Source organism: Megascapheus bottae, chromosome 32, assembly GCF_031878675.1.
Source record: "Megascapheus bottae isolate mThoBot1 chromosome 32, mThoBot2.hap1, whole genome shotgun sequence".
Classification (NCBI taxonomy): Eukaryota; Metazoa; Chordata; class Mammalia; order Rodentia; family Geomyidae; genus Megascapheus; species Megascapheus bottae.
Genome location: NC_143540.1, coordinates 853,064 through 868,142, shown reverse-complemented (window position 1 = coordinate 868,142; position 15,079 = coordinate 853,064). Strand labels below are relative to the sequence as shown.

The following is a 15,079-nucleotide window of genomic DNA, read 5'->3' as shown; positions in this document are numbered from 1 at the left end:
CAGATAGATAGATAGACGGATGGATGGATGGATGGGTGGATGGGTGTTGGGTGGATGGATGAATGGATGAATGGATGGATCCAATTAAATACAGAACCATGACTCTAGGATGTTTCCTATGCAGCCATTTCTATATTTGCCAAAGTCAAGAGATGGTTTTCAAAGGAAAATTCTAAACTAGCTGATTTGAAATGTTCACTTTACCTAGGATCTGGGTAGTCCTGTAACTCTCCAAACACTTTACAAGTTGAGCTGTATTAAAGACTGAAAAATGTTCCCAGACACTTTTGCCCCTAAGTAAACAAGTGGCTTTGATTCAGCTTTCAAAAGCTATCACTCAGCACCCAGACCCAAAGACAATGTCCAATGAATAAATTCTATGGCACCAATGTTTCCTTGCTCCCCACAAGTCCTCTGGGCACTTTAGGAGAAGGGGTGACCTCAAGGGATGGGTAGAAGAAAACATAGGTTCGTCTGCTGTGGGTGCTTCTTTAGAAGAGGTGCAGAATCACAAGTCCACATGGAAAATATGTCAGTGCCTTCTATTGTTACCTACGTTTTGTATATCTGAAATGTCTGGCAACAGAAATGTTTTTACTCTCATGATTACACTCAAGCTTTAAGCACGGTATTGAGGACCAGGCACCAAGGCACCCGAATCCATCTGAGGTTAGCAGTGAAGACATAAAGCCTCTGGGGGGGGGGGGGTCCTTGATACAAGCTTGGTGGCAGAGCCATATTTCAGAACCAACAACTGGATTCCAGTCCAAGCTCCACCATCTCAATCGAGTCATTTGCCAAAACAATTGCTTTCTATCATTTTTCTGCCAATGGAGTGTTTCCGCTGGTCAGAGGAGATAAATGGCAGAGGCCGTTAGAGTTGGAGTTCTTCCTCCCTCCCCGAAAACCCTGGGCGGGAGGAAATGAGCAGTTCTTAAAGATAAAGGCAGAGGCATAAAAGCCCAGGGAATCCCAGTCAAGGGAATGAGGGACAGACCAACGGACGGACAGACAAACATCATGAGGCGCCTCCTGCTCTCGAGTCTGATCGCTGCCTCCCTGGCGGTGGCTCCCGTGCACTTCGACAGGTAAGCGTCACCCTGAAGGCTGGATGCTGAGGGGATGGGGAAGGAGGACAGCTTCCTCGCCTGTGACAGTGCTTGCTTGTCTTCCTGAAGGCACAAGGTATTCCGCGTGAAGCCCCAGGATGGGACCCAAGCGGACGTCATAAAGCACTTGGCCAAGACCAATGAGGTAAAGCACCCACAGGAGTTTATCTTCCCTTCGAGGGTGAGGAGAAACGGCAGGCCTACTGCATAATTCAGCCAGCAGGCAATCCTTCCCTTGTGTTGGTTTGTACAGAAATCCCTCTTGATTTTCCTCCCCAGAGCTTTGCAGATGATAACTTCTTGGTAAAATGATAAATTATGGGATTGCTTGTGACACTTTTACCAACCAGAGACTCCCTGTCCTTCTTATGGTCCTTCTCTGTGTCCTCCCGGCTCCTAGGCCAGTTGACTCTAGAGGGTATAATAGTCGTGAGGGGGTGAATTTTGGGGACAGTACGTTGTGACCCCTCTGAGAGTAGGTACACTGTCAGAGGGACTTCCTTTAAACACGACAGGCCGGCAGGGCCATCAGACACGGGCCGTACTGCTCATATACACAGCTGCCCTGTGCCAGCCACGTCCCCTGCGCCATGCCAAAGACTCCAACAGACTGGACACACCACGGTCACCGTGTAACCACGGAAAACACACCAAAGCTGGAAGACGGTCAACTGAATGCCCCGCAGACCGCCTACGTCAGATCTGAACCCCAGAACTAAATCTGGGCTTCATCCCTGGCCCCACACGAAATCAATCAGTAGTTCTCGGTTCCCACGTCCACGTCCACCTCTCCACTCCACAGCCTCCACCAACACCCCACATCCCCTCCTAGACAGCAGTGGTCCCTCAACTTGTAGTCAGAGTCCTCTCTGTCTGTCTCTGTCTCTGTCTCTCTGTCTCTGTCTGTCTCTGTGTGTCTGACTCTCTCTGTGTCTGTCTCTGTCTCTGTCTCTGTCTGTCTCTGTCTCTCTTTGTCTCTGTCTCTCTCTGTGTGCCTGTCTCTCTGTGTGTCTGACTCTGTCTCTGTCTGTCTCGGTCTCTATCTCTTTGTCTCTGTCTCTCTGTCTCTGTCTGTGTGTCTGTCTGTCTGTCTGTCTCTCTCTCTCTCTCTCTCTCTCTCTATCTCTATCTCTCTATCTCTATCTCTATCTCTATCTCTATCTCTCTCAAGCCACAGGCTTAATTTCTAATCCAGCTCACCAGCTCACCAGCCTTAGGCAAGTGTTAGAGCAGCACATGGTCTTGGAAGCTGGCAGTCAGCTATATTCCTAAGGTTCTTAGGAAAACTCTGTCTATCACTCAGAAGCCAGCGTGCCCGTGGGCACCGTGGCAGAAGCATGTCTGTGTTTCCTGTTGATGTCAGCATGAATTTGCACCCTGGACCTCCTCGGCTCCTGCTCCTTTGCTCTCTTTCTTCCCTTCTACACAACACAAGCACCAGAGCATCCCCCACCTTGCTCCTGCGCTCTTCTTCATCTGGTGAAGGCTTGGCGGTGCCTGCGTGTTTCCCGCTGGAATTCTTTGTGTATCCGTCTGTCCGCTCGCTCCGCCCAGTTTCTTCCATTTCTTCCTGAAACGTCAGCATTGTTCGCACATTGGAAAGGACCCTAAGTGGCTCAGGCTCCCACACCAAAATCTCCCTTTTGCAAGGTGCTTATTCAATGCGTCACCTCTGGGCCTGGCACTTAATAACCACACAGAAAAGTTTTCTGGATGTAATGTGCTGATTCCACACAATCTTGCAGAAAAACTGCTGTTTTGATGTGACGGCTTGCCCGAATTGCCTTTAAATCTCCCTGCAGCTCTCATGTATCCAATTCATGCTGTAACTTTTGGATCAAAGAAGCAGACATATTGGCTGCTGTACTGCAGCCTCCTGTGTCTCATAATGGGCTGGGCAGCAGCCACAGCGGGACCCGCCTCGGGGTCACAGTCCTGGCGTGAGGGGTGGACACAACAGATGGAGGAGTATCAAAGTTGATTTACCTGGAAGCTGGCTTTCTGGCCTCAACCACCACATTCAGAAATTCTCAGCTGTGGGGAGAGAGAGGAAGACATCAGTCAGTACTTACTGAATTCCTGTGTGTCGTGGGACTTTTACACATTTCACAGTCTTCCAAATACTCTTCGGGAGCCCTGTTAGCTCCAGTTGTCAAGACAGAGAAGTTAGAGTTCTGTGACTTGTCCAGAGACGTATGGCTTACAAAAAAAATAAAATAGTCAGAATTGAGAGACCGTGCTTGGCTTTATGAGACAAGGAGGCACATATTTAATTTAAAAAATGCCCATGCGATAACAGATAAGATGGTCAAATCAAGCAAGACATAATTCTATTCAACTCTACCATGGCAGGAGCAAAGAGATTTTCCAAAAGAGCTCTCCAGACCTTTTTGTTTTGTTTTGTTTTGGTTTGGTTTGGTTTTTTTTTTTCTCCAGACCTTTTTATACTGCTCAACATGATGTCCTAACACAGTGCTCAGGATGAATGACTTTCTAATATTCAACAGTTCTTTAAGTACATGGGCAAGAAAAAAAACAATCTCTTAACTTATAGAACAGAAGGGAATCTGTCTTAGTTGCACCAAGCCCCACATTTCTTTCGGGATGCATAACTCCCATTGGTTTCATAACAACTATGAGTTTGGTAAGCAAACTTAGCCATGACTAACGGCAACCCCATCTCCACAGCTGGATTTCTGGTACCCAGACGCAGCACACCACGTGACTGCGAACATGACAGTGGACTTCCATGTCAGCGAGAAGGAGTCTCCCTCCATCCAGGCTGCCTTGGACCGGAGTAAGATGCACTATGAGTAAGTCCTCTGCACATGGAGTCTCCATGTGCTCTCACATACCCTCTAAGCTGCAAGAATGACAATGCACTCCGGGTACCCTCTCAGCCAGCTCTTGCAGGGCCCAGAACCCACGGCAGCCAGCAGGGATCCCATCACCCCCACCCACGGGAAACCAGCCCCGCGTTCTCCCGAGGCCCTGGGGAAGATCATCTCCACATCCTTATGTCACATTGCTCCTCACCCATCTCTAAAGGAGTAGAGATGTGGCCACAGAAAACACGTAGCAAATAAGCAGTGCTTTACAGAGAGGTGACATTTTTTTTCAAAGCAGTGGAGTGAGGTTTGAATGGAAAAAGAGATGATGTCAAATAGCTAAAGGTTTATGAATGCGGAAAGTAAAATGCACCAAGCAGTGACGGTAGTCTGAGCCCTCCAGTCACAATAGAGAAAGGAGACTATCAAGGAGGGCCTCAACTCAGAGCACAACTCTAGAAGCAACCAACTCTACAGAGCATCCCACCCATCCCACCCAAAAGGAAAGCTGCGCTCTGCTCACTTCGTGTAGACCTTGTCCTGAACAGCACTGGGCGCCCTCTTAATATACACAGGAAGTGTGGCTCCTGCCGTGAGTGCAGCGAGTGGGGGGCGAGGAGGGCTGAGAGGAGATCACGGAAAGACACCAGGACAGGTGGCTCGCATCTTTTCTTAGACAACTCTGTGGTCTCCGGTCATCCATTGTAGCCTCTCCTGTCCCAACACAACTCTGTGGCAACCAGACATCTACACCAGTTCCTCACAGACTGCGCTTCTCGTTTTATCTGAAGCTGGGATCGTCTCTGCTCCCTCCATCAAGAAGCAAAGCGTTCAACCTCCTACAAAAATTAGTTTTATCTAATTAAGACATGATTTCCTGAAATTGGCCCAAATTAGCTACAGTTGTGGGAGAGCCACATAATTAGTTGCCTTCCTCAAAAAATATAAATATGTAAAGTGATCTGTGCAGACAAGAACTATTTAAAATCTTGTCTCCAAATACTAATTATATGGATAATTTTATTTGCATATTAATTCCATGAGTTCTTGGCATCAGATAGTAACAGAAGAGGGTTCTAAGAACAGAAACATCTGCTTGGACCCCGGCACCCGGCTGAACAAGACCACGTAAAGGGGCTGTTTAACACATGATGTACTTAGAGGACAAACCCCTCTCTCCCCTCCCCCATGTGTGTATGAGCCACCAATTAGCTTAAAGCCCCTGTGTATGACATTATTTTTAATTTCTGAAAAAACTAAAATACTAAGCCAGACTTGATTTTGAGGTAGCAGGCTTCCTTCCTTTTTAGTATACTTCTACATTAAAAAAAAAAGCCAAGTCTAAGATATAATGTGTATATACTAGCAAACCCAAATGGGCAGAGGAACAAATGTTCAGTAGAAAGCAGATTTGTTGGCTTGAGCCCCCGTGGGTGGGAACCATGTTTTAGTTAGATTTAGCAGTGTTTAGATTTAGCAGTTTTTTTAGATTTAGTCAGTCTTTACCCTAGTCTTCTATTTGATCAAAAGTTAAAATGAGAAAATAAGGAGCTGTTCATGAAAAGGCAGAGGCAGGAACCTCACAGTAAGGCTAAGGGTAGACTTAGTATTTCATGGCAGTATTGCTTCGTGTCAAGGGCAGTGTGCTGGCCAACCAATGTTTGACTGCCCTTAACTCTGAACTCAAGACTGACACAGACCCCGCCGTGTACTCCACATTCTCTCTTGAGAATTCAGCCCCCCACCCCCACACTGTGAATGGGGAGACCTGTCTTCCTTCATTAAGTATGAGGGTAACTCACTTGTGGTATCTACTTATATAACCAATTATTGTTGTCCACAATGGTGAGGCTACATTGAAGTCCATCATGAGACTCCTTGACCTGTTAAATATTATGGTATCTCAGGGGGAGATACGCGAGCACCCTCGCTTCTTTTACATACAGTGGTGAAAATTGTGTTGAACCCAGAAGGAATGCATTGGTTGTTGGGGAAGGGCTTAGTGAAAGCCAGCTCGGGGCTGTCACCGACAGGTGGTGGCAGATGACAGAGGAAGGGAGGAAGGACTTCCTAGATTGGAGGATGTCACCAATGCAGGGAGACGTGGTCCCTGGAGACAGAGCCACACAGCCCAACAAACTTGAGTAGCCTTCATAAGCCTTCAGAATTCTCTTACAGCAAAGAAAATCCCTATTTATAGCGATCCTTCTTCATCCAAAGGGAAACTGCATTTAGCAGCTGTTTTCCAGCACAGATAACTGTGCTGGATATTTAAAATATTTCAGCGAAACTATTTGAAGGGGAAGACTGAAGTTGTATGCATCGACCATTTTGATATGTGAGTTCATCGCGTTTCCCACCTATTCTATGTAAATCAAGGGTCACCTGCCTTGGGCAATGGCATTCGCTTGTGCTTTCCTTTACTTAGCAGTGAGCCCGAATGCAGAACGAAGCTGTTCCCAGGAGGCCTCACGTTCCTATCCATTTCAGCCCCATTGCACCCAGGGTGGTGGGTCAGGTCCTACGGGGATAAGGGACAAAACCAAAGTGCACCCCCCAAAGGAGCATAGCAAGTGTTTCAGAGCAACGCAGTTCCCCGCTTCCTCATTAGACAAGTAACTACAGAGCCAGAGAACCTGTCAATCATTGCCTGTGCTGTATGTAAATGTGTGTGTGTGTGTGTGTGTGTGTGTGTGCGTGAGTGTGCACACTTTGAAGAAGGATGGGGAATACTATAAGAGCATAAGATGAGCCATGCATGACGTTTAAAATGCTTTGTAGCCATTAAAAAGGTAAAAAGCTTTAGGGAAAAGTAAGGGTCACGATACATTTTATGAAACTGAATGTGTGATAGTGTGTACCACTCTATATTAATTCTTCAAAACCCAGTTGTATGTGCACACGTACAGCAATCTCTGTTTTTGGACCAGCCTGGTTCTAGCAGCTAGATACTTGTCACTAGAGACTGGCACGCTGAACAGCACAGCTCTAGATGAGTGGGGCGATCCGAAGGCAGACCCGTGACACGTTGGAAGGAGATGGCCAGACAAGAAGAATGAGGAAAAAGACTAAGCTTGATTACAGATAGAGAAGAAGGAAGAGAAATGTCTCTGTAAATAAAAGATAACTATATTTTTCCTTCTCGTGACAAAAAAATGTATGCTTATCATTTCCTATCAAACAGAGTCCTGATCCATGATCTACAAGAAGAGATTGGGAAACAGTTTGATGTTAAAGAAGATGGGCTGGGCAGGCACAGTTATGCAAAATACAATAACTGGGACAAGGTACAGGCTAAAACTCCAATTACTCAAAAAAAAAGTAACTCAGCATTTGTTACTCCCCCGTTTTGCTTTCTTTCTTCTAACTCCTCAAAATGGGTTTTGCTCTTACAAGATTGTAGCCTGGACTGAAAAAATGGTGAAAAAACATCCTGAACTAGTGTCACGGATTAAAATCGGATCCACCGCAGAAGACAATCCACTCTACGTTCTCAAGGTAAAACACAAGATGAACCCTGGTGACCGTTATTTCTTTTTCAGAACAAATGTAAAAGTTGTTGGACTGCCGAGCTAGGGAGATGAGGTGAGTCTGCACTCTAGATATCAACTGGGGAAGAGAAGCACAGGAGGTCTGGGTGGAATCAAGGAAGAGAAGACATTCGCCAGAGATGGTGCCGCAGGCCAAGCCAGGCAGCTCCCCCACCTTTCCACAGCCTTAGAACACGCACACGGCACCTTTGAGGTGCACTCCTCTCCCTCTCACGGAAATTCAGGAGAACAGATGACGAGGGTCATGCACACATGCCACCCCCAAAACACTCTGTGAGGCATCTCAATGCAGCCCTGGCGGGAATTCCTTCTGCAGCACAGCTGGTGAGTGGTCAGCTGCTGATGGATTCTTCCACATGTGAAGGCAGTTTTCCAGGAGTAGGAAAAGCCACCCTTGCAAAACTCGCTCACCGTCTTTGATCATCTCCCCCGGCCCCCAACAAATGCAGACTCTTCAAGATAACCGCCCAGCAGTTATCTGGCTGTTTGTCCTCTTCTGTGCACATAGCACAAACTCTACCCAGTTTAGGAAAACAGAAAAACCAAAGGGAACAGAGTAAACCCCATGATCCATCTTTCTGAACACAGGAAGCTAGCAATGGAATAGAAACTCAGAACACGATGCTCTTAAAAACTCCACAAGAAGCTCTGACCCAGCAAACACTTTTTCAGAAAAAAAAATATATATAAGGTAGCAGATCACAAATCAGGTCCATATACCACTTGTGAAAATGCGGTTAGACGGGGGAAGAAGTTTGTGCAGACTATGGAGGAGTTCTTGCACAATGAGGGGTCGATGCATAAAGGCCTGAAAATAATCCTCGTCTTTATTTTTAAGTAGATTGGGAAAGAAAACGAAAGGAGAAAAGCCATTTTTATGGACTGTGGCATTCACGCTCGAGAGTGGATCTCCCCTGCTTTCTGCCAGTGGTTTGTCTATCAGGTGAGTGAGCCAGAACTCAGAACACCGATCCGATTGCCCAGCCTCCAGGACATTCTGGCTGAGAGGAGCGGCCTGGCCGTGGGAGCTCCTGTGTGCTACTGCAGGCCAGGAAACACTGAGCCAGACTTACCACCGCAGCCACACCCGCAGCTGACCTCACCTTCAAAATATTCCTTGGGGAAAAATATTATATATGTGCACACACACACACACACACACACACACACACACACACACAATCACACAATCACACACACGCACACCATTCCCTGGTTGAAAGTGTGGCTCTGTGATAGAATTTATGATTCCGTGAGCAGGAGACCTTGACTTTAAACAGAAAGGAGGGAAAGAAAGGATAGGGAGAGGGAAGAGGAGGAAGAGAAAGAGAAAGGAAAAGGAAGGAAAGAGAAGGCAAAGAAAAATGGAAATCAATGCTTTAATCTTATTTATAAGCCCTCTCAACATTTCCACATTCCTGTGCATATCCACAACTTACACGCATGGAAAGAAGTGAGAGAAAGAACCTTTCTGAGGTAAATTGTACTTTGAATTCTCCACTTGGCCTCTCTTCTTCCTGTGAAACGTGTCTTGCATGCTACACTGGAAACACTTGGAGTCTGCATGATTAAAGCAATTCTTTAAAGGCTTTGTTTCGATTCATGTCATTAGTCTAAATAAAAAGGAACTTTCCTTATCATCTGGAGTTGTATCAGTTGCATATTATACTTCTTCCTTGAACTCTATATTTATAGTCTATTCTTGTGTAGTTTAGAGGGAAATAACATTGGAAATCCTTCAACCTTGGGCAAATAATTCAAGAAAAATGGTCATGATTCTTATCAAAACCAAAATCTTCTCATGTGGTAGCTAAATTTTACAGTTAGCTGCACTTTTTTTCTTACTCCTGCAGGCAACGAAAAGTTATGGCAAAAACAAAATTATGACCAAACTCCTGGACCGAATGAACTTTTACGTCCTACCTGTGTTCAACGTAGATGGATATATTTGGTCATGGACACAGGTACTGTTAAAATGGCATGTTATTTATTAGCTTTAAGGTATACTAATTATAATGTACTGTGTGTAAGAATTGGATAACTAGTTGATTTCAGTACCAAAAACTATAAGTTTCTATTTAAGACACAGTCAACTAAATTTTCTGGCTTCAGTCAACTAAATTTTCTGGTTTCATTGGAAAAGCATGACACATTTGCTGCTGAAGATAGTGACCTAGACAATAAGTAAAGGAAATATATGATTCTGTGCTATGACAAAATCATATTCCAGCTAAAAATAAATCACTCAAAAACTTTTATGAACACACTTGTCTTAAAGGGACAGTCATTTTATTTCACCCATATCGAACAGGATAGAGGTATAATTGTTTTGTCAAAAAAGAGACACCAGGTATCTGTCTTGAGTTGTATTACCCTACTGTTGTGAAGATAAAAAAAACCATTCATATCTAACGGTCAGTCAGATACTGCCACATCAAACTGTATCTTCAGCCATCCCATGATGACCTGTATATGACCCAAATATAAAAACAGAAAATAATACGATAAAGTTACCACTCAGATTATTATTCATTTTCCAGCACTAGGAGCTAATCAAGATTTTTAAGAACTTAATTGATTTCACCAAGGCCTAAGATGATTTAGAATCATGCATCTGAAAAGATAACCCATGGCAGGAAACAGTGTTTGCTCTCTGGCAAGCAGACTCTCGGACTAGGTAGATTTCTGCAGGGAATCTGAGACAAAGGAGACACCAGAAGCGCGTTACCATTGCCTGCCTCTGCCCCTCAACCCTGCAGAACCGCCTGTGGAGGAAAAACCGCTCCAGGCACCAGAACTCCACCTGCATTGGCACCGACCTCAACCGGAACTTCGATGCCTCCTGGAGCTGTGAGTCTTAGACAAAACACCGAGCATCATCGAGATGCTGCTGAATTTCAGGGAACCACCCGGGTCTGTAAAGCGTAGGCACTCCCAGATGGGAGGGCCAATTGTCTCACCTAGGATGGAGGTGGGAACCACTTCTACCCCAGAGGGCTCAGGTAGACTCTTCTCTCTGGGAGGAGTGGGGAGAAGATGCTGTTTATGAAGCTCTCTCTTGCTCGCCCATGTCTAGCTTGCTAAGGGGAGGATGGGGGAAGGCTCCGTCGAAATGTACCAAAGCTTTTTAGAAAATCTGAGGAGAGACCAAAGCTTCTTGCCCTTGATGTGCAGATAAACCTGATCATTAGCAGTGGTCAAAACCATCGTGTAAGTCATTCTTCAGATACTTATTACAAAGAACCACTGGTGGGATAGCAGGAAAAAGTGGAAAATAAGCCCGGCACAGTGGCTCACACCTATAAGCCTAGCTACTCATGAGGCTTAGAGCCGAGGAATTCAAAGCAACCATGGGCAGGAAAGTTCATAACATTCTTATCTCCAGTAAACCACTCAGAAAAAGCCAGATGTAGAGCTGTGACTCAAGTGGTGGAGCACTAGCCTTGAGCACAAAGAGGCTCAGAGACAGTGCCCAGGCCCTGAGTTCAGGCCCCAGAATAAGGAAGAAGGAAAGGAGGGAGGGATGGAGGGAGGGAGGGGAAAAAAAAGCGCAAAGACAGTCAATCATGGGTGCATGTGTGTGTACATGTACGAGTGCGTATGTGCATGCACATGTATGTATGCACGCACACGTGTGTGACAGAGCTATGAAGGCAGCATCCTGAGAACACGTCCCAGGCCTCATTTTCACTGTTTGGAGAACACACATGAGAAGAGCCGGGCTATGCAGGTCAACACCAGGCTATAATCTCATCGGCGCCTCTCTCTGCAGCTTCCCCAAGCCGGGACAACCCATGTAAGGAAACCTACCCAGGCCCTGCCCCAGAGTCTGAGAAAGAGACTGCTGCCATGACCAGCTTCATCCGGGCCCACCTGCAGTCCATCAAGGCCTACCTCACCTTCCACTCCTACTCCCAGATGCTCCTTTTCCCCTATGGCCACACCTACAAGCTGCCGCCCAGCTTCCAGGAGCTGGTATGGAGGAAGGGCGCCCATCAGTTCTTCATGAACCTGGCTTATGTGGAGGGAATGTCACATGGTTTTGTATCGGGAAAAGAAATAGTGGGGCTCACCTAGATAATAAGTTCTTTCTAAGAAGAAAGAAAGAAAGAAAGAAAGAAAGAAAGAAAGAAAGAAAGAAAGAAAGAAAGAAAGAAAGAAAGGAAGGAAGGAAGGAAGGAAGGAAGGAAGGAAAGAAAGGAAGGAAGAAAGAAAGATACCAGGAGGCAGGAAATGTCTAGGGCATGCTGAGTAGAATTCTACTATCTCCCAGCCTTAGTATTTTCTGTAGGCCACACTGTATACCCACAGACAGAGCCCAATGAAACAGAAGGCCATTGATGGACCAGCCCCAGGCACCAGAGCTAAGGGATTCACTGTACTTTTATTCTCCTGATCAATTTGGAAATGGTATTAATTCTTTTGCCCCACTCACCTTCCCTGCCCTTCACAGGCCCCAGGCCCCAGCACAGTGCCAACTATTAGAGAGGAGGGAATGAGGATGTGGGGGGTGAGGGGAGGAGAAAGTGGGGATATGGATATGAGGGAGACAGATATCTGAAGCCAAAAAATACCTGAAAGAAAAGAGAGCTATGCAGATGGGGAGAGGGGAGAGGACACGGCAGCGGTATGGCTGAATGCCATCATTATGCACCTGGAAGTCTCTATGACCATAATACATCCTACTGAAAATGTTTCTCCCTCAACCACTTATCGTGCTTTGATTTTCAAATGCCAAGCAACCTGTATGACTGGCTCCTAACCCCCATAACCATTAATGATGGTTGCAATCCCACTCTTGTTTTTTCTTCCTCTGCAGGACAAAGTCGCGAAGATTGGTACTGATGTGCTGTCAAGTCGCTATGAAACCCACTACATTTATGGCCCCATAGCATCCACCATTTGTAAGTCCTTCCTGCCAACCCCTTTCTATTACTACTCTTAAGAAAGATATCTGAGGGGAGATCTAGAATCATTGGCCCGGACTCCAGTTTACGCAGGAGACTGTGAATTATGTGTGAACCTAGGCTCCAGGTTCCATCTGAGTTTCAGGTGGGGAGGGGGAGATAAGAATTTTCTAGACCATTTATAATGAAGCAAAGATATATCTGTCAAGACTGACTTGCAGTTTAATCTTTTCCCTGATACAGAGTGTACGTAAGAGCCCATACAAAATGGAATCCAATTTAAAGTAAGATAGTTAGCTATTGTGCACTTCCCCCTCAAAAAAAATTCTTGTTAGTTTCATTACATAAGGCAATATATATATATGTGCATTTATAGTACGAATGCACACACACACACATAAACACATACACACATATACGTATATATGTATGTCTAGGCTGTATGTTTATACTTTTCATCTTTCTGCCAGTTAGTTACATCTTTAGTAGAATTTCATTTTTAAAAAACCACCATAGAGAGTTCAGAATAGAGGACAAAATCTGAAAGCTAAAATAACTTCCTTGACCATTTAAGTATAGGAAATTTGGTACCAGCTATGTGACTATCTATGCAAAGAGAAAGATGGCAGCTTTGCATAGCTCTTGTGGAGAGTATCCTTGATAATTTCCAGAAATCAGTGAGTCCTCAGGAACTGTTCGCATGTATACCCAGCTTAGTATACATGTGAGGTACTGCATGCAGCATGTGTTTTAAATGCATGGTGAGTCACAAATCTATAACTGTTTTGCAGAAGGTACCATTCAGACTACACTTAACTGTATGCATAATTATTTTTTAATTGCTAGGTTTATACCAGCAATTTCCATTTCAAGAAAAGTGTTAGCATTTGATGTTAATTAAATATCTACGGCTTATGTTTTGCAGACCCAACATCAGGTTCCTCTCTAGACTGGGCTTACGAGCTGGGCATCAAATACACATTTGCCTTTGAGCTTCGTGACAGAGGCAGGTTTGGTTTTCTTCTTCCGGAATCCCAGATAAAACCAACCTGCAAAGAGACCATGCTTGCTGTCAAGGTTATTGCCGAGTATATCCTCAGGAATGCATGCTAAGAAATCCCTCTCAGCCAGGAGTCCGCCGGTTATCCCTTGGCCGCGGCTCTCACCAGAGAGGCGACATCGGTCTGTTCCTAGGTGGACCTTGTCCCCCTGACATCAGTCCTGCGTCTTCTCCTGCTCATCAAGAGCTGGCTTGTTTCTCTTTGCTTCTCTATATGTCCAGCGGCACCTTAACAAAGCCGCTTCAGCCAAACCGTGGATGGAGTTGGAGGCCAGCAGAAAGCACGGCTCTAAGCACAGGACAGTGGTGTAGAGCTGACCTTCTCTTGAAGTTGGCTGTTCTTTTTTGTTTTTCCCCCCACCATGTGGCTTCATCTTTTCATGGACCAGCATAATAAAAAAATGAATAAAATGCATTGAAATATTTCACAAATGTGGCTTCTTCTTTTGCTGAACGCTATTCTCTGTGCGTCTCTGTGTTCATTAATAATCAGAATGAATGCTTCTGGTTCCGCGGATAGTAGGAGAGAATGTCTTGAATTTTTCAGAAACTCAGTTTGCCTAGGTATTTGTCTTCTGGTAGATGTTTTCAGAATAGTAAAAGAGGAGAGAAGGGAGGAAGGGAGAGGGAGCAGGAGGGAAGGGGGAAGGAAAGTAGGAAGGGAGGGCGGAAGGAAGGGAGGGACCATTCTTCATTGAGCCACGGTTGATGGCATGCCCTTCCTTACCACCTCTAATCCCACTACTGCCACCAGGAAGGAATGGATGGCAGAGCAGCTGGTACGTCCCGGGTGGATGCCCCTCGGCGGACACTGTTCACTTATACACCACCACAGGACCAGAAATTGGGGGGTCTGAATGGATCTGCTCACACCACTCCCAAGTCACATCCAGCACTTGGCCATCGTCCTCAACCACCCTGCCACCCCCACTGCCGCCCCCCTGCCCGGCTTCTTGTCAGCGCCTGAGGCGACAGATGCTTCACCAACGTGATCCATGGATGTCCACTCCGTTTATAGCTGGGACAAAGGACTCTTGTCTCAAAGGGAGCTGGCCAGGAGACCATTCCTGCACACAAATCACTGCTCAGGCATGAGGTCCCCTGCCTGGGGACGACGTGGGGAGCCAAAGTGGGCTGGGAAGATGCTCAGATGCCCGGCACACAGTTTCCAGTGAACTGTGATGATCCTGGGTTCCAAACCCCGGGAACCTTAACCAAATCTAAAACCAAGCCTAATTCTCAGTGATCCCTTCGCGTGAATCACAACACTGGAGGCTCGGTTTTCATAGTCACCTGCCTTCCCTTGTTGGTTTGTGCTCATCCTTGTTGATTTCTTCCTTGTCTCTTAATGATATTCAGAAATAAATATTCAATATTAATTTCCTCTTTTCTAGGTATATAGGAAGTATGGAACGGCTAAAGTGCACCAAATCAGGAAAAGGTTGTTGGGTTTTTTTTCTTTTTTTATTCTTTACAAATTGAGACAAACCTGATAATCAATGACAGGATTGTGGCCTTCGTAAGTGACGGCCACCCAATATTACAACAACACAAAGGGAACCAAAATGCGAAAGGTACCAGTGTTGCCTCTTAGGGAAGAAAGAAGACATGGGAGGGATGCCAA

The 15,079-nt window shown here is 45.7% G+C and overlaps 1 protein-coding gene and 1 long non-coding RNA gene across 2 annotated transcripts in view; one reads left to right on the top strand and one right to left on the bottom strand.

Moving 5' to 3' along the window:
* The window catches only part of LOC150042995 (uncharacterized), a 99,797-nt gene extending 96,663 nt beyond the window's left edge, over positions 1 to 3,134 (bottom strand). Inside the window, exons 1-2 of the long non-coding RNA XR_016533505.1 lie at positions 3,096 to 3,134; positions 2,563 to 2,679 (exon numbers count right to left, since the gene is read on the bottom strand). This is a non-coding gene — a long non-coding RNA (uncharacterized LOC150042995). The remainder of the gene's footprint in view (positions 1 to 2,562; positions 2,680 to 3,095) is intronic.
* Positions 1,007 to 13,839, top strand: Cpa3 (carboxypeptidase A3). Its single transcript, XM_090323647.1, has 11 exons — positions 1,007 to 1,088; positions 1,179 to 1,254; positions 3,798 to 3,922; positions 7,122 to 7,224; positions 7,334 to 7,435; positions 8,330 to 8,431; positions 9,342 to 9,452; positions 10,248 to 10,338; positions 11,261 to 11,463; positions 12,308 to 12,392; positions 13,321 to 13,839. The coding sequence occupies exons 1-11, from the start codon at positions 1,021 to 1,023 to the stop codon at positions 13,506 to 13,508; spliced, it is 1,254 nt and encodes a 417-aa protein (XP_090179773.1). The 5' UTR covers positions 1,007 to 1,020; the 3' UTR covers positions 13,509 to 13,839.
* The last annotated feature ends 1,240 nt before the right edge of the window (positions 13,840 to 15,079 follow it).